A 26626-nucleotide genomic window follows, 5' to 3' on the forward strand; every position below is an offset into this window, starting at 1 on the left:
AAGAACATAGGAAGAATCCTGTTGGATCAGGCCAAAGGTCCATCTAGTAAGTTCCTGTTCTCATAGGGACCAATCAGATGCCGGTGGGAAGCCCCAAAGCAGGACCTGAGTGCAATTGGGCTCTCCCCACTTGTGACTCCCAGCAACCAACATTCAGCAGCATGCAGCCTCCAACAGCAGAAGCAGAACATGGCTAGCAGCCATTGATAGCCTCCTCCTCCAAAATTTACCTAACCCTCTTTTAAAGCCATCCAAGTTTGTGGCCACCACTGCCTCTTGTGGCAGTGAGTTCCACAGTTTACCTATGCACTGTGTGAAGAAGTACTTTCTTTTGTCTGTCCTTAATCTTCCAATATTCAGCATCGTTGGATGTCCTGGATTCTAGTGTTATGCCAAGAGAAAAACTTTTCTCCGTCCACTTTTTATGCACCATGCGTAATTTTATATTCTTCCACCATGTCACTAACCTGCCTTTTCTGTCTTTAATATGCCCTTTTCCGTAAGCCTGTCTCACTTTTTCTCACTTCTCACTCTTTCTTCTATCTTTGCCTTCTCTGTATTGTTCTCTTCCCCTTTCCATTATTCTATTGTATTCTTATTTCTAAAAGCAAACATATGTGCTAACCAGCAGGTGGTGCTGGGTGGTAAATCTACACTGAGCTTGCTCTCTGCCTGCTCCCCCCCCCCCCCCCAGTAATCTTTCCTAGTGCATTAATCATCTGCTCTTCATCCTTGTCGGCCTAATGCACCGGCAGATTTCCAGTGCATTATGGATTAGATGTGATAACGCCTAAAAGGGGTCATATGTTATCAGGATAATATATCCCACTCCTTCAAGAAACCACAAAAGTGCATTTGTGTAATTCAGAGGCAACCTGTATTATTATTAGGACTTGAAAGGATGGAGGTTAAGAGTTCAGAAACCAACAAGAAATGTTCATTTATATTTCCAGACACTTAATGCAACTTATGTAGAGCAAAGGACCGCAGCTTTATCAAGGACTGAGAGCTACCCTGCCCATATAAATACATACACTAACGAGGGCTCTTGGATGTGATCATTCTGTACTGCATTAAAACCTATATTAGGATCCTAGCAGCGCTAGAAAAGAAGAAACACAGGAAAACCAAGCCATGAAGAACATACCAGGAGCTTGAGGATACATCTTGAGGCAACAATTATTAAATTACATGCTGGATTAGGGCACATTAATGTGCTGGGAGAGGAGCTGGCATGTGCTTTGAAAAATTAAGCCACCATCTTGGATGTCTCCACCACTCCACGTCCCTTGGAGCAACTGAGGGCAGATGCAGCACTGATACAAAAAATCAGCCTTTTTTCATGTGGCGGCTCCCCCACTTTTGTGCGACAGCACCCACCTGTCTATTGCCACCAGACAGGTGTCTTCATTATACTGTACTCTTTTTGCTACCTTCAACCCCCCCCCCTTTTTTTGTTTAAGCAAGCCTACTAAGATATATAAAACACTGTCACGTGTTTTAATCTGTTTTTAGTTTAGCACTGATTTTAATTGTTATCATTTGATTGTTTGAGTCTTTTGAATGGTCTTTACTGATAACCTGATTGTTTTGTTGCTTTTGTAAATCACTTTTAGGTTGTTTTTTTAAATAATCAGACAGTATATGAATTTCATGAAATAAATAAATAAATCTTTTTCCTTCACCCATGTTCTGATACAGGAAGGCATAAAGCAGGCCAGTGAGGGTGGCAGCGTGGAAATCAGAGGTGCAGTCCAGAGAGGATTTTTGGCCTTGGGAGTGTCCCAAGAGCTAGATAAAGAAGTCTGGAGGGCTGTAGTTATATACAGTGGTACCTCGGGTTAATTACTTAATTCGTTCTGGAGGTCCGTTCTTAGCCTGAAACTGTTCTTAACCTGAAGCACCACTTTAGCTAATGGGGCCTCCTACTGCTGCCGTGCCGCCGGAGCACGATTTCTGTTCTCATCCTGAAGCAAAGTTCTTAATCCGAGGTACTATTTCTGGGTTAGCGGAATCTGTAACCGGAAGCGTATGTAACCTGAAGCGTATGTAACCCGAGGTACCACTGTACAGTACAAAGTATTGCAAAAATGCCACGAATCTCCAGCACTCTCTCCTCCAAATGAAACCGGCCCTTGGGTCTTATTGATGCTCAAGGAAGTGAGGAGTATCAATTTTGGTTGATTATATGCATTGTGAGCTGCTTTTGAGGAGCATTGTTTGTGGGGAAGTGGCATATAAATTCTAAGCGAATCTAGAAAGTGTGAGGGCTTGTCATCTGCCCAACTATTATTTGGAAATCTAGCCAAAGTTAAGCACTTTGGTGTTGGGATAGCAGTCTGCTTAAATTTCATTTCCACTGAAATGCATGGGACTTTTAACAAGTTATTTCTATATCTAACTGATCAGGCAGTTGAAACATCTTTTTTCGTCTTCTTCAGTTGAGCCAAAATGGACTTATGTGCCTGCACTACGGAAAGTAACATACAAAGGTGAATTACATTAGGGAAAATAGATTTGCAAAAAAATGTATCTATTAGGCGAAACTGCAAACAAACATGCATATTTGGAGAAATGTGCATTAAAATGCTGGTGAATTTTCATGAGGACTTCAAAAGAAAATTGTGAGCTGATGTGGAAATGTGGAGAACTGTACTTAAAACTGGGACAATGAGAAACTGAGAGAAAGTAGATAGATTTCTCCATCCCTATACACCACTCTGTCCTCCAACAGAAGGACACAGCCAGGGGGTTCAGGGAAAAACTCTACTACCCCACACCAAACTGGGGCAGTAAGTCACTTCATTCATTGATCCAGCACAGCAGCTGTCTCTAGGGTTTCACACTGGAGACATTTCAAGCCTCATCTGGAGATGTCATGAATTGAACCTGAGACCTTCTACATACAAATGACATGACTACCATTGAACAAGGGTTGGGCTCTAGTCCCAGATTGCCTCTGTTCACCACAAGGAAAGGGAAGAACTACTTCCTCTCTAGAAAGTAGGGCAGAGAGAAATTGGGGCTCTCCTAGGATGACTTTGTATAACATGATTCTTCTAGTAAAGAATGTAGCATAAAATGCATGTCAGGCATAGGCAAAGTGGGCCCTCCAGATGTTTTGGGACTACAACTCCCTTCATCCCAGACCACTGGTCCTGTTAGCTAGAGATGATGGGAGTTGTAGTCCCAAAACATCTGGAGGGCCAACTTTGCCTATGCCTGGCATATGTGAACAGTGCAGTGGAAAGACACTGACTTCTGAAAAGCACTCAGCACAATTCACCCCACAGGAATGCAATCTCTGAGCGTGATTCAGAGCCGTTACAGGAAAGCAATGCTGCATTGCAATGCTGATCCTCTCCACTTCCTTCACAATGGAAGTCCAGTGTTCTGATGTGCAAATGTATGAAATTAAGGCATGGTTTACTTCTACAGGAGGGATGTGCTTATGTCTGAGGATCTGCCTGAATCACTTAGCAAAGGGGAGGAGAGTCCAATTTGGACAGTGAAAGGAACAATAGGGGAGGGGTGCTGAACCTTCTCCCACCTGTGGCTTACCTCTCTGCAGTATCAGTTTCTCTCTTATCACATCTGCATCATACACTTAAAGCACATTTAAAGTTCACGGCCAAGTTTAGCCACCACTGATTTAAAGCATGAACAAAGCAGAGTTGGGTTTAAGCAAATGGACCCGCTGTCACTACATCTAGTTTGGACCTGAAAGTCAAACAACCAGTCTGGCGAGTCACTCTGGGTGTTGCCAGAAGATGAAAGGAAATTGTTAAGGAAACTGCCTATCAGGAGTAAGTAAGTGGTTGTGTGGTTGGCACCAAGCAACACATGGAGCCTGGGAAATGTGGGTGGGTGGTGCTTTTTCTTTTCTGGTTTTGTTTTACCTTCCCAAAACCAAAGAGCACTGACTGAGCACTGCTTAGGAAGTAGGTCAAGAGGAAATCGTCTCTCACTTCATATTCGTATCATTATTATTTTACACGAGCAAGGCAGTGTACTCTCCATCATTGCGGAGTGGAAACCGAAGACTGCTGCTTCTTGGAAGGAAGTTTTGAAAAACAATGTGCACAGTCAAATATTGCCTCCAAGATGACATCTGCAAGCGATCTCCACTTTCAATTCCCCATTGCAAGTTTCCCCAGTAGTTAATTGAACAATTCAGCGGGGGGGGGGGGGGGAATCTACCGCATGATGCACTTATTCCTACTACAGTGAAAGCCAAACTTTGTCATGCTCCTAGGATGCAGACCAATAACTGCCCTTTGCCAGTGGTGCTGGAGGAGTTACTGGAAACTCTTAAGGGCATCATCCATATGGAGCTGCAGTTTGCATCTGTTACTTTTCACTGAAACCAACAGCCCATTCCCATTGCCAAAATCCTTCATAGTGTGGACTGCTGGAAAGTAACCAGATCTTTGATTCACATTCCAGCAACATTTTTTTCTCCGAACACTGAAAAAAATCATGAGGGGAAAAGTTAGTTTTTGCATGTGATCACCTTGGCAATGGAAAATGGTTGCATTTCTTTCCCTCCCCCCCTTTTTTTTTTAAAAAAAAAGACTAAAATGATTTGAGTTGTAGCTGTTTAAGAAGAAGATCTAATTTACTTAAGGTTGTAATTTGGAATATCTCTATCCGGAAAGACAATGATTTTTACACATGTGAAACTGGAGCAAACAACCCTCAAAGTGAAGTCTAGTTTCAGTAGCAGTAGCTCTTTCACCTTCAACTTAAATGGATTATAGATGTAAATGAAAAGCTTGGGGTTTTCCACATGTTGTTGGACTGACACCCATAGTGTCTATTGATTGGTCATGCTGGCTGAGACTGATGGATGTCCAGCAACATCTGGAGGCTGAGAGGTTCCACATCCTTGTCCTGCATCTTATACAAATATACATACATAGTGTTATGAGGGGTTTTTTTGGGGGGGCGGAAAGTAGGCTGCATGCTGAGACCTATCTTTAGCAAAACAGCATATATGCTTAAAATTTAATATATCAGGTCTGGTGTATATACAGAATTCTGTTGCTAAGTCTATCATTTCCATGTAGGGAGCATGCAAATTTGGATCACCTCCTTCCATGGAAGTGAATGGAGATCCATACAGACATAAGAACTCCATGTGCATCACAGAGCATGGGTACTACCATGCACTCTTACTGTGAGACAAGTAAGTTCCATTGCACTCACAGGGCCTTACTACCGAGGCAGTGGCTTTGAACCAAAGGTCCTTATCTATTCAGAGTCTGACCAACAGAACTCTGCCTCAGCTTCCCATTGATTTCAGCACTGTGGGGCAGCTCTCTCTCTCTCTCTCTCTCTCTGTGTGTGTGTGTGTGTGTGTGTTTGTAATTTGGAAGAGGTAAGGCTATGTGAGTTGGCTAAAGGCTGAAGGCCTCTCTGAGGACCTGATGTGATTATAGGGCAGATCTGCTGCCTTCTAAGAGTGCCTGCTGACTGTTTGCATCCACTTACGCTCTGTTTCTATATTTGTAAATGAAGCAAGCATTGCAAAAACAGTGCAAGTCTTCAGTGCTCTCTCACCTAAAGGAGGCCAAGCCTGGGTAGCGCTGCCCGAGGAATTTGTCACCACTCGAGGAAGTGGGAAAGCAAGCAAGCAACAGAGTGAATCAATTAACTGTTAAGATCATGCTGTCTAAAAACACGGATTCTGAAATATACTCAGAGTATATTTCATGCTCTTTATTGCAGCTTGTAAAACAGTGATTGAATTGCCCCCCAAAGCTCAAGCTTTTATATACATTATTTACACAATGAGTCCCGTCTGATTGGCTGATTCTGCTTCCCTCCTGGAGCCTGATTGGTCTTTTCCTGCAGGCCAATCAGTTGTTGCATTCTAGGATCCTACTTGTCTATTGTTCTAGGATCCAAGCTTAGTACATAACAGATTCATTGACCATCCAGCTAAAGTGCTTCCTCCTGCCATGTACAATGCATTCAGCTTCTCCTTGTTTTTCCCACAACATCCTTAACAGTCTTCACCAAGGACCGATTTAACATGATTTGAATGTTTTAACAGCAAAGAAAGAGAAATGCCAACATTATTGCTGTCTCATTTTAATACATACATAGTCTAATGTTGCATGCTGCCCTGAACAGGATGTTCTAAAGCTCATAACCTTAATTCTCTCTTATATAACTTTAATCAACAGACAGACAGGTCACTGGAAGCATGAACTGGTCAAGTCAGAGATATGGACGAATACTGCAAAAGTATGAATACAATGAAGCATGAGTCTTTGTTTACTTCGCCTCTCATCATTCAAGCAACACTTTATTTCAAAGATGCATTTTGTACTCAGAAATGCTTAGAAAAATAAGGCCAACTCTGTGTTCCATGGAACTGAAATTCAAACAACCCCAGTGCCCACACAGCTTTCCTTTTGACCCAGATTTCCCCATCCCCAGGCAGCCCCTCTTATATGAGATCAGTTGAATAGTGAGAATACAACATTTCAATTTTAGATTTTAATGCTTCCTACTGCAATATGCGCCACCATCATAATGATAATATGCATGCCATAAAAACACAAGTTTTTTGGACCAATTCCAGAAGCTATCTAAACCAAACAGAGGGACAGAAAGAAGGGGCAGAGTACATATCTGGTGAAATGGTGACTATTCCTGAATTGTGAAGGGATTATCCTAGGAAAGGAGTAGCAACAGCTGAAGGGTAGCAAGGAGAGGGAAAAGATGCAATTAAACAGAATTGGCAAAGAAACAACATACAGAAACTCCTGGCCTGTTAAGCCTGGGTATATGTCATTTCTTTTCAGACAATAAAGTAACTTTGTTTTAGCAAAAAAAAAAAAAAAATGGAAGAGAGGTTTAATTCAGTTTGCCTTTAAAGGTGAACTGTCCTAATTTGCGCTTTCCAAAATAAATACAGAAGATGAAACACAATCATCCTTTGAAATTCACACTTCTCCAAATTTTGAAATGCAATTTCCAGGCAAGTAATATTTACCAAAAAAATATATGCTAGGGTATATATTAGTGAAAACTGCATGCTTCCTACTGCAATATATTATGGGGAATTGGTTTGCAAAAATGTGTCTATTAGGCAAAAATGCCCAGAGAAATTTGCATTAAAATACTGGTGAATTTTCATAAAGATTAAAAAAAAAATGACAAAACGTTTATGAAGAATTGAGCATAAGACTGGAAAAATGAGAAACTGAAAGAAACTAAGATTGACAGGTTCTCTCATCCCTAGTACCGCAGGCACCATGCATGACTATTTCTTCATCCCTGGCGTTTGCTTATCTCTCAGTCATAACTGTCGCAATCTTTGCAACTGGTAGTCGTGTGTTCATTTCAACAGTATTGTTGCCACACTGTTATTTCCTTGACCTGCTAAAACATGTGGCTGGTTTCTACTCAGAAGCATCAACGGAAGTATAGTGTCCAGATCAAGGGAAGTAATAGTACCATCCTATTCTGCCTTGGTCAGAACACACCAGAGGACTGCACCCAGTTCTGGACACCACAGTTTATGTAGGATATTGAAAAGCTGGAACATGTGCAGAGGAGGGCAACCAAGATGAAAAAGACTCTGGAAATGAAGCTTTATGAGGAATTGTTTAGCCTAGAGAAGACTGAGAGGTGATATAATCAGGGCTTTTTTCCCCAGCTGGAACTCAGTTCCGGCAGCTCTCAGGTGGACGCCATTGTCATTCTAAGAGAACAAGTGAGGTGTTTATGGTGAGTTCCGGCACCTCTTTTTCTAGAAAAATAGCAGTGGATATGATAGCCATTTTCAAATACCCGAAAGGCTATCCCAGGGAAGATGAAGCAAGCTTGTTTTATGCTGCTCCAGGAAGTAGGAACTGAACCAATGGATGAAAATTACAAAAAAGAACTGACTAAACATTAAGAAGAACTTTCTGATGGTAAAAGCTGCTTGACAGAAGGTGGTGGACTCTCCTTCATTGGAGATCTTTAAATAGAGGATGAATGGTCATCTGTCAAGGAGTCTTTCAGGGAGTTGGACTAGATGACCCTTGGGGTCCCTTCCAACACTATAATTCTGTGATCATGGGTAATATATGATTATTAATGAGATACCAGCCATATGATGAGAAAAGGGATGAACATTGTCAAAAGAGATGTCTCACCAAAAAAATGAGGACACTGATTTGCATGATTATGCAAATTTAGAAAGAATTAGTATAATTTAAATAAATAAAAAAGTACATCTCACTCTAACAGTGTGAGCAAGTAACCTGAGTGCTTTCTCTGTCGGCTGTCCAGGTTTCTCACTGTTAATTTAACTAGAAGGCCCAATTACAGTGGTACCTCGGGATAAGAACTTAATTTGTTCTGGAGGTCCATTCTTAACCTGAAACTGTTCTTAACCTGAGGTACTACTTTAGCTAATGGTGCCTCCTGCCACCACGCAATTTCTGTTCTCATCCTGAAGCAAAGTTCTTAACCCGAGGTACTATTTCTGGGTTAGCGGAGTCTGTAACCTGAAGCGTCTGTAACCCGAGGTATCACTGTACTCTCCCTTCTTAGGGTTCTTTATATTTCAATTTGACAGTCCTTAAAACAGAAGACATTTTTAAAACTGCACTGTCCTCTGATAGTCTTTCAAAATAGAGGGTCATATTCTGTAAAGTAGGGACCATGATCATTCTACATGAGAATAATATATATGGAGACATGACCATATAGCTGGGTAGGTGAGTGCCAATCCCACTCTCTCTGGTCACAGTTAGCTTTTGGCCCACTTTTCTCAGCCTTGCCCCATGTTTCTTTAAATCAGCCTTAAATCACTAGGAGAACAGCATGCTGGACCAGGTGAGCTTTTGGTCTGATCCATCAAGGCTTATGAGATTTTGTGGGCAGCAATCTGCATCATCGCCAAATGCATAAGCTTATGAACACATTCAACTTTCCATCACACAGTCTAGGGAGTGTCCTTATATCATTACTGTCCAGTACAATATCTATATATAGATATATATAATCAAGAAGCAAGGGGGAAACTTTGTTTACCTTAATACATTAAACTATTATTATGAACAAGATGACTTTTATTAATAATAACAATAAACCTCCACCATTCTAGATTCCTACAGAGATAAGGTACCCTGCCAGTCAGGAGGATATCTGTTTATTTAGCAGGATCTTTCCTGATCTTTTCCTCTGCCCTTGAACTTGGCAACATGCAGCCTTGTTTTTATAGGAACTCCTCAGGAAGGTTAAAACTATTAAAATGTATTCTGCAAGGGCCTTGCCTCAGATCACTCCAGCTGCTTTCAAACTATGAGCTGTCATAACAATTGGCATTTCCTACACCATTGTGTCCACTTGCCTGCTCGTGACTGTTCCAAAATTAACAAAATAATCTCCATCCCTACGACACGCACGCCTAATGCCCTGAATGCCAGCTTTACAAGATCTTGCAATACTTTACAGTGTATTTCACTGTGGATCTGAAATGTCTACTGTTCAGAGCCCACCTTGCTGCCAAGAGTAGCTTCCCACCTGGAGAAAATAAGCAGCTTCAGGGAAAAGGCATTTATTTTCCAGGAAGGAAGCATGGAGGGGATTATCTCCCACTCCTTGCATGCCATGGCCTTGAACCTGTTTCCCACTCACTCTCACATGGCTTTTTAAAAATAATAATTTTAAAAGCAAAGACAAACATGAAATTGCACTCAATGTAGTGAAGATAGCCCAGTTTACAGAATTTCTGCAAAGTGCACAGTGCCTTGGATCCTCCCCAGTCTCCCTTTCATTTCACATCCCTGCCTGTCACAATGACAAGCCTTTTGCTTGTATAAAATGCTCTCAGGTCAAAACTGAGCACGCCGCTTCTCTCTGGCTCAACAGCAACACCATCATGTGTCTTTCCCTCCCTCTATATCCTTTCTACATTGATGGCTGCTGGAGCAACACCTTTCCCTGCAGCTGGCCAGAACAGTGAAGTCAGCTGCTTCTACCGGAGCCAGAACACTCCTTGTTTATACATTGTGAAAATGAGCCTGGAGGAAGAGCTTTAAAGTGACCCATTCAAATGAAAGCTCTCCCCACCCAAAGCGTAAATACCTGAGCTCACCACGAAGCTGGCCCAGTTCCTAGAGTTTCAAAAAATCCACTCTGTCAAGTAAAATCGCTACTGGCAGGAAGAAAGCAGTGCCCCAAAGACCACTGAGTCTTGGAGATCTGACTAGCCATTGGAGGGATATGTTGGATGGAATTAATTTGTACTAAGACAAGATCTGAAAGGGCTTGGTTCTGGCATATAAGAAAAAGAAAGGCGCAAGGGACAAATGCTTCTTTTTGGCATGACCAGAGTTCCTTTCAACTCACTGATCAGGTTCACACATAAGACAAAGCCATGGTTTATAAACCATGATTTAATTTAGTAAAGCAAGGTTTAATTTGATCATCCAAACTTGGCCTAGTGTCTTGACTATGGTTTCTTAACCATGAAAAAGCCACACTCCTAAACCATTGTTTGCTGCTTGTTTATAAACCTTGGTTTATGTAAAGCATGGCTTAGCATTATGTGCAAACCAAGCCATTAAAAAAGAAATCTATTATCATGCTGGGGAAATATTTCCAGCAGAACCATTTTTCTCCAGGTTCTTACAAACGTTAACCTTTTTTTTTATCCTCTTGAACCACCATATTCCATACAAAACAGGCTGTGGAGGATCTGTTCTTTTGCCAGCACTCAAAACAGATTAATTTGAGAAAGACCTGTATAAACCCCATTAGTTCTTTAAGTGAGCAGGGAATCAGAAATTTAATTTTTTTCTTAAAGGCCTAAATCCTCAAAACATTTCATTTGGAATCCCAAGTAGTTTCTGTTTGGATGAGCATGCTTAATCCCCCTGAGGCCTAGCCTTCTAGTCTCAAACAGGACCACCCCACGGTGGAGAAATCCTGCCGTGGGCAAATGCTTCCTCACTCTAACTTTGATGGAATGGGCTGTTCTCTCCACTTGTGATTCGCAGCAATTAGGGTGGGGTACAAATAATAAAATTATTATTAAAAACAGAGGCAGAGAGTAATGCAGGAAACTGATGGTATGTGGACAATTAATTGTGGCCTTCAATCTCATTGATTTAAATGGGCCTCAAAGTGCACTTAACCTTCTACAGATTGCAGCTACCTATGTGGACGTTATTTTCACCACTTTAGTTACGTGCTGAGGATAACATCCCCATAATGCAATCAGCAGAAAGTTAAGCATGCTTTAGTGCCTATTCATATTCGTGGAGCTGAAGGGCACAGCTCCCTCTCTTATCCCTTCTGCGACTTTTGCTGCGTGTGGATCAAGCTGTCTTGTTTGCTATTTGGACTAACCTTTTAAAATATTGCTAAATAGGCCAGGGATCCTCGTGGCTCATACCTTCTCTTAGAGAGGCCCCAAAGCCAATGAGAAAAGATAATGATGTATAGTGGTGGTGTGGTTTTTTTGTTTTTTTTTTAAAGATAAAGATTAAAAAGATAAACAAACCAGGGCGGGCTGGAGAGGGGGGTGTTTGTGTGCTGCCCCCGATGTGTGTGTTTATTTTGCCTGTGTCAGCTGACCTTGTTTTTCTGAGTTGCCCCTTCATTCATGGTCTCTCTGCAGCTGTGCTGACTCATAGGCTTTCAACAGAAAAATGGTGCCACTCAATGCAAAGGACCCAGGCATCACCAGCTCCCATTACAGCCGTTACATAGTGATGTCTCTTCTTCAGCTGCACAGTATCATGCTCTCCTTCTCAATGCCAGCTGAGTGGTAGAGCAATGCTTCAACTGTTGGCCTGGGAGACCAGAATTCAAATCCTGCTTGGGCCAAGAAACACAAGGCTGGCCCAATACTAGATTAGTTTCTGCTATTCCCCAGTGGCAGGGAAGCTCAGGGTTCAAATGTGGCCCTCCACATCTCTCTATGAGGGTTATTCCCAGGCCAAATCCCTCCTCACACCTCACCCTCTCTCCCCACACCTTCCTTATTTCACACTCTCATTGTGTTGCCTGGCAGGAATGTGTTGCTGAACTGTGATTAAATCCTCTTGCTTGCCAGAATAGAGAGAAGGGTGTGTGCAGAGAACCCTCTGGCTTTTGTGTTGTGTTTTGTGAAGGCAGCTCTGTTTAGCTTTTAATATCTGAAGGACTATTGTATTGTAGTATTTTGTTGGAAGCCGCCTAGAGTGGCTGGGGAAACCCAGCCAGATGGGCAGGGTAGAAATAATAAATTGTTGCTGTTGCTGTTGTTGAAATATAGCTGTACAAAAAGTAAGTATTGCATCTGTTGCCCCACCCATTTTCCCCTCTAGCCCCACCCACCGACAGAATGTGGTCCCTGGAAGGCTGTCCTCAGGAGTCCCCATGCCTGCCACAAATGTTTCCTTTAGGAAGTCCCACTGAACTCCATGGGACTTACTTCTGAGGAAAAACACACAAGCTTGTGCTGAGAATTGGTTTGCTCTTCTGCTGCTTATGGAGACATAGATAATGAAGAAGTTGTTCCTCCCGCCCCACAAGAATGCAGTCATGATGGAGCCTGTTGTCACAAGATTCCTCAGCCTGATTGTCACCCTGGAGGCTAAATTAATCCCTGGAATAAATCTATTAGCTTCGGTGGGAGTTACATAATGGGTGGCTTTAACTCCTGATGGTAAGCAACCTGCTTTATTCAAATTTCAAGACAACTCAACAAACAAATTTACTCAAATTTCAAAGCAACCAGCCCCTGGCAGTACAAAAGGTGCTTGATTCAAATTTCAAAGACACCAAGAAACAGACATTTTGAGATCTGTCCTGCACATTGTACAGAGAGACAGTTGCTTATGCATGGGTTAGAACTGAAATCTGGCCTCAGGATTTTGGAAACTGTACTGGAAGGCCAAAGAGACCTCTTTACTTAAAAAAAATATATTTCGTTTTCACGAATAAGAAAAGTCCCAAAGAAAACCAGAATGCCACTAGGGACTTCTGTGGTCCCGGTCCCAGTCCCCCCCCCCCCCCCGCCCATCAAACAATACAGAACTTTATTTTCTCCTGCAAATATAACATTACTCTGTTTAGACTCTGACATACAAAAAGTATTTCAGATTAAAAAGCAGCAGCCTCAAACTCAAGCTGTGCAAAGGACCATACAGAAAAGAGACTGCATTATCTATGCAATAAGCAGAATTACTGTCTTCATTGCCCTGGTCAGGGGAAACCGATGGGCTGCCTTGATAGGTAGAGTCCTTCTGAAACCTGAGAGGACATACTCTCTGGAGCTTTCAGTTTTCCAGGCCTCAAATACCTCACCACTGGGGGCAGCAAAGCACAGATTTGGAGGTTCCAGTGGGGAAGAGAAGATAAATGTGAACTGTGTGCTTCACAACTGAAGTATTAAACAGGACCATCAAAAAAGGAGGGCCATAAATTCATGATCTGAAGTTACTTAGCTGTACCACTGCCTAGAACAGAAGTGAGAAATCTGGTTCTCCAGATGTTGTTGGAATCCATCTCCCATCAGTTGCAGCCAACATTGTCAACAGTGAGGAGCAATGGGAGCTGTAGTTGAACAATATTTTGAGGCCCGACCTAGACGGTCCTGATAGCATATTCTAACACTCTTGCTGGATCATGTCCATGGCTGTATTAACTCTATACCAAAGAGAAGCCAAAGAATGCATCAGAGCTGAGCAGCAATGAGTAATAATTACATTGACGGCCTTATTTCTTATTCCAAACTTCACATTAAATTATAGCTTCTACAATACAGTTTGGTATGCATGAGAGGGGCAGACCTATTTATATTTATTATTCACAGCTATAAGGGGAAATGCTGCATATGTTAGCAAATCATTACTTTCCATCATGCCTGCAGGTGGTGGTAAATAAATTTATAGCATAATTTCTAATCTTTGTCGAGCTTTTGAAAAACCATCCTGGCTTTGCACTTCAAAATCTTACTTAGGTGATCTTTCTATGAAACTTTCAACATGGTATCAGAAGTTTAGTTGAGTTTTAAATGGTTTTATCTTTTGGTTATGGCTCTAGGCACCACAGCCTTCTACAAAGGTTGTCAACAGCATTCCATGTTGCAACTCCATTACTTTGCTCAGTAACAGAGCAACCACTTTGTCGGCAACAGGTCCTAAATTCAATCCCCAGCATCTCTAGATAGGGCTAAGGAAGCTCCTGCCAATCAGTGTAGACAATACTGAGATACAGTGGTACCTCAGCTTACATACGCTTCAGGTTACAGACTCCGCTAACCAAAAACAGTACCTTGGGTTAAGAACTTTGCTTCAGGATGAGAACAGAAATCACTTGGCAGTGGCGTGGCAGCAGCAGGCCCCATTAGCTAAAGTGGTGCTTCAGGTTAAGAACAGCTTCAGGTTAAGAATGGACCTCCGGAATGAATTAAGTATGTAACCAGAGGTACCACTGTAGATGGTCTGCTGCAGTAAAAGGCAGTTTCTTGCATTCCTACTCTATGTCTGTGCACACACCTACCTTTTTTAAAAGAAAAAAACATTTCAGCATGTCCAATTTCTTGCACAAAGCATGCTACAGTTGATTTACAACCAGAAGACTAGCCATTCAAGTTCCCAACAATGTGTTTCACAATTTATTTCCCTAGCCAATGACTGGCTGATGTGGAAGTATGTTGACAATGACTGCATGATGCAGTTGAGCAGTGACAGATAATTGCTCAGCAGCAGTACCATTAGCAAAATATAGCTCAATCAAAATGTCTGTATTCACTGCTGGTAGCCCACCAAGAGCATCCAAACAAAGACTTAAAATACTAAATTGCCCAAGTTCATTATTCTATCTAATCAAGCACTTGGAACAGCTTAATAAGCAATTGGCTCTAACTTAACAATGTCGAAGCTGAAGCCTTTTACAATTCTGAAGCATAGTTAAGAGAGTTTCCCACACCCTCCCATCATTGGCCTCAACTGATGGAAAGTTCAGCCTGATTAACGTAAGTAATAATCAGGTGTTGATGGTGACACCATCAGCTTCGGAGTGGAGATATCAAACAAACAAGAGTAGCACTGGCTGCTTAAAAAAGCAGCAGCAGCAGATAACTAAACCAGAGGCAAATACCAGAATGTTAGAGTTAGGGCCTGAAGAGAGATTTTGGTTTGGTCAAAACTACCAAATTCATGTTTCCTGAAACAATACAGGAACTGAAACACAGTTATCCTTTGAAAGTCACGCTTCTCCAAATTTTGCAATGCAGTTCTCCAACCAAATAATGTCTACCAAAATGTGCGTAAAAAGGAAAACTGCATGAGAATGTACATATTAATTAAAAAAAATTAAAAGCATTATATTAGGGGAAATTGCATGCAAAAATGTGTCTATCAGGAGAAATGCACACTAAATTGCTGATGAATTATCACGAGGATTTATTTGTTTTCATGTGCAAAGGGATGCACAAATTTGGAGAACTGAATTTAAGATTGGAAAAATAAGCTGAGAGAAAATGTAACTGACAGATTTGCCTCTCATTGCACTGGGCACTGGCTCACTCCCTTGGCGAACAGAGGGTGAGGCAGGGCAGGGCAGTAGAGTGGCTACTTTACAGTCTTTTATCTGAAGTAGTCCTGTATCTGAAAGGCTGTCTGCTCCAAGTCTGGTTTAAAGATACAGACCCATAAGAAGGGAGGGCAGCAAGGAATCAGGAGCATGGAAGTAGTCCACTTGCACAGCAGACTGGACAGGCACACAGCTCATCTGGTCACTGTCTCCACCATAGTACAGTATTGTGTTTCTATTTCAGTGGTTCTCAGTGGGTGTGGGGAGCCACACTGGTGTGGCAGGAGTTGTGACGGAAGATTCAAGGACAGTCTCAGAATCATGTAAACGTTTCATTTGTGTTGATGAGGAGATAAGAGTTTGTCTCAAATTAGACCCAATATAAAGACCTGGCAAAAGCAAGCTGACACCTCTCACTGAGTTTGTATACATACTTAAGGTACCTATATAAGAGGCTCATTTATAATCGTAAGTTGGGAATGAGTCATGTTCTTATGTAGCTGCATTGTTTTATATTTTCTGGATGTCCCATGATCATATAATAAAGCAGTTGTGTTCTATGTTATAAATCAAACACTGCTAGGAGCTGTTTCTGTTTGTTTTCCAGTGTATTTCTTATCAATAACAGGTTTAGTGTGGAGTGACTCGAGAGCAAAATTTTATCCTGAAAGTGTGACCCAGAGAAAAAAGTTTGAGAACCACTGTTCCATGTAAATTACAGTGACTATTTACAAATTTCCATCTATATAAATTAGCACAAGCAACTTTTCTGCAAATCTGTGTCCTATTTCTAATGATGCATTTCCTCATATCTGGCAATGACTAAGTGGCCATCCTAGGGCTAGTGCAGAGCACAGTGGTGGCACATTCTGGATGGTGGCAAACTAGATGTTATGGAGCAGATAGAGGGGCAGGAAACAACATGGTACCATGGCAGTTCCGCATCTGCTTTCGTGTCTAATTCTACCCGCAGGTAAGCTCTGGATTAAGTATCTCTCCACTCATACTCTTGGCTCATACACGATACCTCTCTATTTCTCTCTCTCTATATGCTCCAGTTGCTCCATGCAGAGTGACTATCTATAGGTTCCCTTTCTCCAATATGCAGAAAAATGCACCCCAGGGTAGTTATGCGGAACGAGCAAAGGACAATTTAGAGGATAGGGGAGAAATATCACAGTTCAATTATAGAAAAAAGATCAAGTTGGTGGCAACTTACAAAAAAATCCCTTCTGTGCATATTTTCATGCCTCAAGCTCTCTAGCATCACAATGTTAGGCTATTTGTGGAACACTTTCTAGCTCAGAGTATAGTCACATCACTGTGTGAGTTGCAGAACAGACATAACTTTTGCTCCACATCTTAAATCACCATTATATTGGCAATATTATCTGGCCCTGGCTACAGAGTTTGGACAAGTTTCAGATACCACCTGGATATGTTCCCTTCCACTTCTTTCTCCCCTTCTGTACTTACAGGTTATACAGATGACCTTTAGCTGTTGAAGTGCCCTCAACTGCACAGAACCTGTTGCAGAATATCCTTCAATCCTCCAGTGCAGAGGTGATAGGAGAACAACCCTTGCTGCCGAGTTATATGTTCTTACATGTTAAGTATACTTCTTTTACAAAATAATTAGGACAGATATAACTCTGGAACAGGGATGCTTACATAGTTGGATGAAAAATATAGCATTTAATTTAAAAAATAAAAATGGAAGTCTTTTTAAGGGCTAGACAAGGATCGCGCACTGGAATGTTGCCCTAGGACACACTGAACCTCTAAAATCGTAGGGAAAGGCACAGGAGGTGGAAACGTTCTGGTGGTGGTTAGTGATAACACAGCCATGACCCAATAGGCACCTACACCCACTACAAAAATACATTCTGTAGAGCACTTGCATTGGCAGTGGAGGTAGCAGTGGCGGATCTTGGGCTCTCAAATTTCAGTAGCATTCAGAGTGATGTTAAAATTCAGCACACACACACACTTCACACGCTGCCTTCTACACCATTGTTGTGGCAACCCCAGCAGCTTGGCGCCCAGTGCAACCACACCAGTCACACTCCCTAAAACCGCCTCTGGAAGTGGTACGCAGTGCTTTTTCTTCTAGAAAAATAGGTGATGTAAGGGACGCGGGTGGTGCTGTGGGTAAAACCTCAGTGCCTAGGGCTTGCCGATCGCATGGTCGGCTGTTCGAATCCCCGCGGCGGGGTGAGCTCCCATCGTTCGGTCCCGGCTCCTGCCCACCTAGCAGTTCGAAGGCACCCCTAAGTGCAAGTAGATAAATAGGTACCGCTTTCTAGCGGGAAGGTAAACGGCGTTTCCGTGTGCTGTGCTAGTGCTAGCTCGCCAGAGCAGCTTTGTCACGCTGGCCACGTGACCCAGAAGTGTCTCCGGACGGCGCTGGCCCCCGGCCTCTTACGTGAGATGGGCGCACAACCCTAGAGTCGGACACGACTGGCCCGTACGGGCAGGGGTACCTTTACCTTTACCTTTTTACTCACCATGAAGTTCTTACAATAAGTGTCATACTTTTTAACAACAAAAAGAGGTGCCAGTACTGCGTACCCATGCGTACCCCCTGAAGAGGGGGGGGAAGCACGGGTGGTACCTATGGGAAGAAGTGGAATATTATGAAGATGTCTGGATTCTTTAGAACAGCAATGAGCATTCACCCTAATTTGATAACTGAGTGTTTATGTGTCTTCCGTTAATCACACTTTTCAGTGCTTTCCCACTGTCACACTTTCCTAAAAACAAAAAGTCCAGGTTTTTTTGCACTAGCACAACAGGGTGCTTTTATTCATTCTAACTACACACTTAAATTTCAGGCTGATTGGAATCTCCTGCTAGATAAGCAGTCCCAAAGTCCCCTTCCCTACTTCTCCAGTGCTAGAGGCCCAGTTCAAATCCTTCCACCCGGGATTGCTTTTAAAAAGGTAACAGGAGATCTGATCATGGGCCTCCCAGGCCACATGCTCTTTGACCCTAAAAGGCCTTGCTTAAGTCTAACAGCAGAGGGGCAGGGCTTCATCAGTCAGCAACCTCAGATGGTCACATTTCTAGGAAAACCACTAAAAGAGAGCAAAGGGCTCTGTTGCACTAGAAAGCATGCATTAGTTGACCATTTCCTCACATGCCAACAAATGTGCTTTCAAGGTAAAGATTTTGTAACCACTCAGAAACCACTTTTAAAGTCACAGAAGCAGAAAAATGGAAGTCTCTTTCTTTGGTTACCAAACCAAACCCACTTTCCTGTCAGTGCCATGAAGGAAACGATATGTGTGTGTGTGTGTGTGTGTGTATCTGTTCAGTGCTTTCATCTTTTACTCTCTTTCTATGTATCTCTGCAGCCCTTTACATTCTGAATAAAGTCATGTGACAACAGGCCATGTGCATATTCTGCATCTAAATTTAGCAGCAAGAAGAACTGGATTCTATGACTTCTATAAATTATGCTAATTATGCTAATCTGCCTGCAGTTTGATTATTTTACATAGTCTATTGGTTAGCCATGAGGCATGGCAAAAACTATGCAAGACAATCAAGACTGGGCCACAGCTATTGGAAAATCCCACAAGCCATCCTGACCTCTGAGGTTGACACTGCAATCCTATATAGAAGTAAGCCCCATTGAATTTTGTGGGATTTACTTCTTAGTAAGCAGCCTTAACCAAATACAGGCGGCAACTATTTTGTGCGGGGATTCTGTTCTTGGCCCCTGTGTGTGTCAACACAGCACACACAAGCCCACCCTGTTATAACTCCACTCTGCCCTCTTCTGGGTCTAAAATGATCTGTGCATTAGCGGTCCTGCATTAACTGGACATGCGCAAAATAGTTACCACCTGTACTCACTTTTAAGCTGACTTTCACAGCCTTAGGGACTAGAAACATGCAGAAATGTGCAGGATGCTGAATTCTGAGCCTAGTACCAATTCTGAACCTAGTTCCAAGCCTGCCTTTTCTTTGAAACAAGAGTGATGAACCTGAATCCCCACCTGATGTCACTCCAACTCCCATCAGTACCAGCCAGCTTGGCCAGCAGCCAGGGATGATGACAGCTCCAAACCAATAGCATTTGGTAGGCCCCATGTTCCCCATCCCCACTTTAAATCATAATGCCAATTACAAGCAAATTACAAGGCGAATTACAAGTTAAGATTCGGCTCTTGTGCATTACAAAATAGTGCACAAGTGTGTGGTGTCTCAGTTTCAGCTGAAACCGTACTTCAGAGAGTTAAGTGGAAGTTAACAAAGTGTCTTGCTACAGAAACCCTTCTTCCATGCTCAGGGTCAGCTCTAGACAACATACTGCTGAAGGCACAGCAGCAAATGACAACCACCCCCTCCACTAATCAAGGTGCACACAGTACCCAAGGCCAATCAAGTTATTTTGGCACAAGGAAATAAATCCTGCATCTGCCTCTTTGCCATTCCCTGTCAGTAAAAATACAACAAAACATTTGTTGCCTTTTCATAATCATCTGTCTGAAGCGGAAACCTCCCTCTGCCTAATAGTAGAGCCAGCCCTGTCCATCATCGGCATATCCTGCTATCTCTTGACACACAAAGGAAGCTATTATCGTGGCTTGATTCTATGCAGTGTCTTGGCTCATATGTGTACAACACTGGCAAAGAGTCACCACCATGTGGGGCAGTGGGGTCCAAGGAAAGATGAGCAAGTTTGATGGCACTTGTTCTGTTGGACCGATGCACAAAGGCAGAACATCTATCATCGCATTGTAGGATGAGTCAAAGGGTGTCCTTTGATAAATAACTAAAAACGAATGCACAAATTTCCAGCCAGAAATTACAATCATACCCATCTGGATTCTTGCAAATAATACAATAGTTTCTAAACAGTTTGTGAAAACAGCTTTCAGCTGTTGTGCTCCTACAAACTAGTTGCTAAGCTTTTATTCAATAGAAGGCAACGTTACTCACTTTGTGACCAGAAAAAGACGCTGCTTATTGATGAACAGGCTCACACACAGCTACATAGGAAAATGAAAGCAACCACAAGATCAAACTAACAGGTGGAGTCTTAGCTCCAAGCAATATTTAACTCTACAATCACCAATTACTACACAAGTTATTTCCTAGAAGGTACTTCCAGTATGTCAAAATAGGGTACTTAAATAATAAATGTACACTTCCTAGTTCCTGAAACTGATTATTTCAATTTTCACATCAGGGACACAGTAAGATAAAAGCAAAATGATGAACAGCAGGGCAGCACTGAGAATGTTGCCAAAGGCATCATGGCTTAAAAAGGGAAAGTGGACTACAAACACATTACTTACTTACTTACTTACTTACTTACTTAAATAAATAAATAAATAAATGCACAAACAAAAGCACTCTATTTGTTTCACACAAGCTAAAACAACAACAACCAAAACAGAACAATAAAAGGAAGAAACATCCAGGGTTGGTTTCATTTCTGCTTTGGCCATGGAGAGGAACAAATGCTTCCAATTAATGTCATTTCAAATTTCAGACAGACGCTAGAGGTTTTGGTGTAATTGCATTTATGTCAGGTAACTGGCATCCATTGTAAACCTGATCAATAAATGTCATTTGTAGTAGCAGTAGAAGTAGTAGTAGTAGTAGCAGCAGCAGTAGTAGTAGTACAATTTATATTCAGCCTTTCTGCAACACTGAACCTCTTCGGCTTGCGGATCAGAAGGTCAGCGGTTTGAATCCCCGCGATGGGGTGAGCACCCATTGCTCTGTCCCAGCTTCTGTCAACCTAGCAGTTCAAAAGCACACTAGTGCAGGTAGATAAATAGGTACCGCTGCGGTGGGAAGGTAAACAGCATTTCCATGCGCTCTGGTTTCCATCACAATGTTCCGTTGCACCAGAAGCAGTGTAGTCCTGCTGGCCATATGACCCGGAAAGCTGTCTGTGGACAAATGCTGGCTCCTTAGGCCTGAAGCGAGATGAGCGCCGCAACCCCATACTTTGACTGGACTTAACCGACCAGGGGTCCTTTACCTTTTTACCTTTACCTAGTAGTACAATTTATATTAAGCCTTTCTGCACTTTCACTCTTCCGCAGGTGACTTAGAGCATGCAAATAGCTTAAAAATGAAATCACATAAAAATTAGGCTATGGATTGGTGAACATACAATAAGGAGAAGTGGCAGCAGGGCCAAGAAACTCTAGGGGTTGGCAGTGGACCCCTTGAAGGGGTGTGGGCCTTGGCAGGTGCCCGATAACACCAGCTCCTGATGCTGGCCCTTCTAAGTGCAAAAAGCAAAGGTGTTTCTCTGTCCTTAGTTGGGTTAAAGGGAGAGCTGAAAGGTGCTTACTTCAAGCTCTGCTTTCAGCAGGGGTTGGCTGCACTACTGAGTTCCATATGGCATCAAACATGAGTTCCATCATGTTAGATGTTAGGTATAGGGAAGGTGGGTGTGGTTTGAGTAAATGGCCTTGCAGGCCAAACTGGAGCCCATGCTGGCCCTAATTACAACTGTGGGTCAAGTGTTCCCCACTCCTGGGTTAAACAGAACAAATGGAAAGGAAGATCATTTCATTCATTCATTCATTCATTCATTTGTTTTTGTTTTTACAAAGCAGTCTTTATATTTTCCCCACATTACATCAGGGCTGAGGGAATGACTGGCTTGATCCGGACCAGATCCGGACTACCAGACTTCTCCATCCAGCTTGCCAGGCATCTCCTGTTAAGCCACACCCATGCAAGTTCTCTGTCTGGCCAGCTCACTGTTTATTTCTTTCCAAATACTGGGAAAAGCGGAGTCCTTTCTCAGCACCCGGTGATAGAAAGCAGGGAGTTGGTGATCCAGTAAGAACAGTTTGCAGCATTTCCTCTCTGTACACTGAGAGGCAGGAGCTTCCCAGTGCACAGAGATGGAATTCAGTGAGAGAATAAGAGTGAGAAGGCGGAGGAGAAATAGAGGACAGGAAACAGTCTTTATTAAGTGTGTGTGTCAAGTGTGTCTGTGTGCTAAGTGTGTGTGTGCCTTTGTTAAGTGTGTGCATATGCTGAGCCCCACCCACTTTTAGCCCAGACCAACCCACTCTTGGAATGCAGCCCCCCCCATAGCTTTCCACCCCAGTAATGCAGCCCTTGGCCACCCCAAAAGAGCCTCTACCTCTGCATTACACAGACAAACATGCGTGGGCAAGATTGCTAGCTACACTTTGCCTGAAAGAGTCACTTTTCTGTGTTTATTTGCAGGGAAATAAGCAATGGCTCTTTTCTTCGTTCTCTCCCTTAGGGAGAAGTGGCAAGCCTCTAAATGCTGGCTTTTAAGTTGTTGAAGGAGGTGGTTGAGACATTGGGGGTTGGCCTGGGCCTTCCTCCAGTTTCTACTTCTCAGCTCTGTTTCCTCACAACATTTTCTGACTCTCAGCTTCTCTCAATTCCAATTCAGGCTTCCTTGTAGGCAGCAATGCTTCAAAATACCAGTTGCTGTAAACCACAGGAGGGGAGAGTGCTCTTGTGCTCAAATCCTGCTGTTGGGTTTCCTGCAGGCGTCTGATTAGCCACTGTGAGAACAGGATGCTGGACTAGAGGGGCCATTGGTCTGATCCAGCAGGCTCTTCTTATATTCCTTCACATGAGGGTATTCAGCAGGTTTCTGGGTCTGAGCTCTCTTTCATGCCCCAAGAAGTACTGAGCACCAATTTTTGGAACCATCCTTTGTGCCTTATGGATGTGATACCCAGGGGGTATTGTCCAACAGAAGACAGTCAGATCTGCTTAAAGCCAAAGTGAATTAACTCAGATCTATTCAGGTCCAGCACCAGATTACAGGGGTTTCCCAGAATGATCCAGTTGATGAGGTGTCCCCACAATTGTCCTCTTTGCAGTGGCAGTGCCCCTTATTCCCTCTTCTCTGTCCCTGCCACCGTTACTTTGAAAAACAAACAGCTTTATTGTCATTGCAACAGTGGCAGCTGCTTCTCTGCCACCTGCTTCTCTGCTGCTTCTCTGCCACCTCTTCCACATCTGGTCTCTGAGAAGGAATCAAAGAGGGGTCCTTCTTCAGAGACAGGTATTCTGTGGGAGCCGACCAGGAGAATGCCTAGGCTGCTGCCCAAGTTTATTTTGAAGGCTTATTTAAAAAGTATTTGTAGTTGCCATAGTAAATCACACAGTGCAGGTGTTTTCCCGACCACCTTTGATTCAGTTCATGCTTTTCGAAACAATACGTGAACACAGCCATCTTTTAAAGTCACACTTCTCCAACCATGTTACATGGACAAAAATGCACACACAAGAATAAAATGTGCATATTAATGAAAACATCATTTAAAAAAGTATATTAGAATATAGTTGCACTGAAATATTGATGAATTTACATAATTACTTTTTAAAAAATTGCAGACTATGTTAAAATATGGATAACTGAATTGGGAAAATGCAGACGTGAGAGAAACTGAAACCGAGAGTCACCATCCCTGGTGCAACATCTCCCCTCATTTCTGGTACTAGAATGCTATAATACAAACAGTTTTAGGAATCCACAACAAATATTTTGAAAGTTCCCATCTTTTGGCATGCTAGCAAGTCAGATATTTTCATGCACTGCCAATTATAGGAGGTCGCTGAAACAATGTTATGAGTATGCATGGCTAGAAAGACTAAGACAGGGAAATTAATAAAGGACTTCACAAGAAAAGGTGGACTTTGAAGGAGGCAAGAGGGGTGAACATAAAAACCATGCTGGATTAAATTAAAGGCTTATCTAGTCTAGCATCCTATTTCCCACAGTGACCAACAAAATGCCTTAGTAGATCAGGGGTAACCAACACAGTTCCCTCCAGATGTAGACTACAACTACAATAATCCCTCATAATTGGTAACGCTGAGCGATAATGGGAGTTGTAGTCCAAAACATCTGGAGGGCACCATGTTGGCAATCTCTGATTTAGATGTTCTGATAGGGGCTTCAATGATTTGCTGGCTCTAGCTCCTTCAACCATTCCTCATAAGGCTTGGTTTCCAGACCCTTTGTCATCTTAGTTACCCTCCTCTGAACACGTTCTAGCTTGTCAACATCCTTCTTAAATTGTGGTGCCCAGAATTGGACACAGTATTCCAGGTGTGGTCGAACCACGGCAGAATAGAGTGGTACTATTACTTCCCTTGAACTGGACACTAGACTTCCGTTGATACAACCTAGAAGAGCATTAGCTATTTTTGCTGCTGCGTCACATAGTTGACTCATGTTCAACTTGCAGTCCACCAAGACCACTAGATCCTTTTCACATGTCCTGCTAGTAAGCCAGGTGTCCCCCATCCTATATTTGTGCATCTTGTTCTTCCTGCTTAAGTGCAGAACTTTAAATTTCTATCTTTCTTAACTTGGGCCCAGCTTGTTAAAGTCATGTTGAAATCTGATTCCGTCTTCTGTAGCCTTAGCTACCCCTCCCAGTTTGGAATCATCTGCAAGTTTGATGTGACCCCCTCCATCCCTTCATCGAAGTTGTTTACAAAGATTTTGAACAACGCGCCCTGAAAAACTGGCCACGTTTTTCCAGGATGATGAGGAACCATTAATGAGTACTCTTTGGGTTTGGTCAGATTATTTATCCCTGTCTCTTTTTACATTAAGTTGCATTAAAACAAAATATTATTTCCTTGTGCTGCCTTAGTGTCCTTTCTCGTTCTGGGATTGCATTAACAAGGAAGAGTGGGTTATAACTATGGCAAATAAATAAACAAGATATAAAATACCTCAACATCTGTTAAGTCTTGCTGTGTGGTCAACTTTAAACTTTAAAAACTCTTAAAACTCAACTCTCTCCTTTGCTTTGGCAGTTTTTTAAAAAAATAAAATGCAATCCATCTGCAATAAGCAGCCCTTTCAAGAGACACCCGAGTTCTAGGAAGCGCCTCTCCTCAGCAAACAAACTCTGAGGAGCAGAAAAAGAGGAGCCTGAGAGGGCTGGATCAAGAGGTTTTGTTTCTCTAGGAACCCCAGGTAGGAATTTGGGTCCAGGGCTGTCTCGCTTCGGTGTTGCAGTGTTTATTTCTCTTTCCCCTCATGCCTCGGGTTGGGAACGTTTTCTAATCAAGCACAGAAGGGCTCTGTGAGGAAGGACAGAGAGAGATGGAATAACTTTTCCCAGCTTGTCAAACAGGCACGCTTGCCTCTCTCAAGAAAAGCTCTTTCTAGGCAGCTCTCCTTGTCTGGGACTCTCCTCCTTATCGGAAAAGCTTATCAGTCCTTTGATGGGCCCTGTTGGGATCTGGCTCCTGTGAACAGCCCCGAAAGTGACAGAGAGCAAGAAGGAGGTGAGAGGAGATATATCCAGAAAGAGACTTCAAAGAAAGGCGAGGGTGAAATAAAAAAAGAGACAAAGAAGTGACTGACAAGCATTAGGCCTCACTCACCAGCCCCCAACCCCTCCTTGATATGCCCAAAATGGACTCACATGAAGGTTGATCATTTCTCCTTCCGATCCCATCTCTTTTTTTTCCTTTTTTTCTTCCCAGGTTTTCTTTTCAATCCTCTCAGCCCGGACAAGAGACCAAGTCTCTGCAGCTTTCTGGAGTCTCCCAGTGCCTTTGCTGGGTGGGAGGGAAAGCACAGCTGCTGGAACAGACCTGCTATTCATCTGCATGATGTGGGACTCTGGCCTGGGCTTCAGCTTTTGAGGGCAGGGGGAGGAGGAGAGGAGAAGGGGTGGTGGTGGTGGAAAAAGTGGGCACACGGATCCTTTATTGTCTCTTAAGATGCTGAATGGCCCTCCTGTCATCATAGCCATGACTACATGTCTCCTTAGCTTCTGGGCCCAGCTGAGCCCTGTGAGGTCACTTGCGCTGCGATGCCGTTGTGCACACAATGTACCAAGAGGCTCAAGGCACAGACCATGCCAGTTTTCGGCACACATCCTAAATGCCACCGGCTGTTACAGACCCCTTGTGTGCAGATGGCTTCTATCACGTATGGCTGTTGACACAGTTACTGAGACTCTGTCACGCTCCTTGTGAAAAAAAAGTCACATGTAGCTTATGAAGCCCTTTCCAGTCCATATGATTATACTTTGGGGTTATTTCCAACACACCCAAATTTGGTTTGGGAATTTGCAATTAGAGTCCC

General features: G+C 42.8%; 1 protein-coding gene across 2 annotated transcripts in view; it reads right to left on the reverse strand.

Annotated features, from left to right (window-relative positions):
- Positions 1-26626, reverse strand: part of NINJ2 (ninjurin 2) — an 82264-nt gene that overhangs the window by 18836 nt on the left and 36802 nt on the right. The window contains exon 2 of one of the 2 annotated variants that reach the window (XM_083402422.1): positions 25959-26094. In XM_083402422.1, coding sequence (XP_083258548.1) covers positions 25959-25991 — 33 coding nt within the window. In that variant the 5' untranslated portion in view covers positions 25992-26094. Of the gene's footprint in view, positions 1-25958; positions 26281-26626 lie in introns of those variants that run through there. The other variant, XM_083402421.1, reaches the window with a different exon arrangement.

Source organism: Podarcis tiliguerta (genome assembly GCF_965153285.1).
Source record: "Podarcis tiliguerta genome assembly, chromosome: 10".
Classification (NCBI taxonomy): Eukaryota; Metazoa; Chordata; class Lepidosauria; order Squamata; family Lacertidae; genus Podarcis; species Podarcis tiliguerta.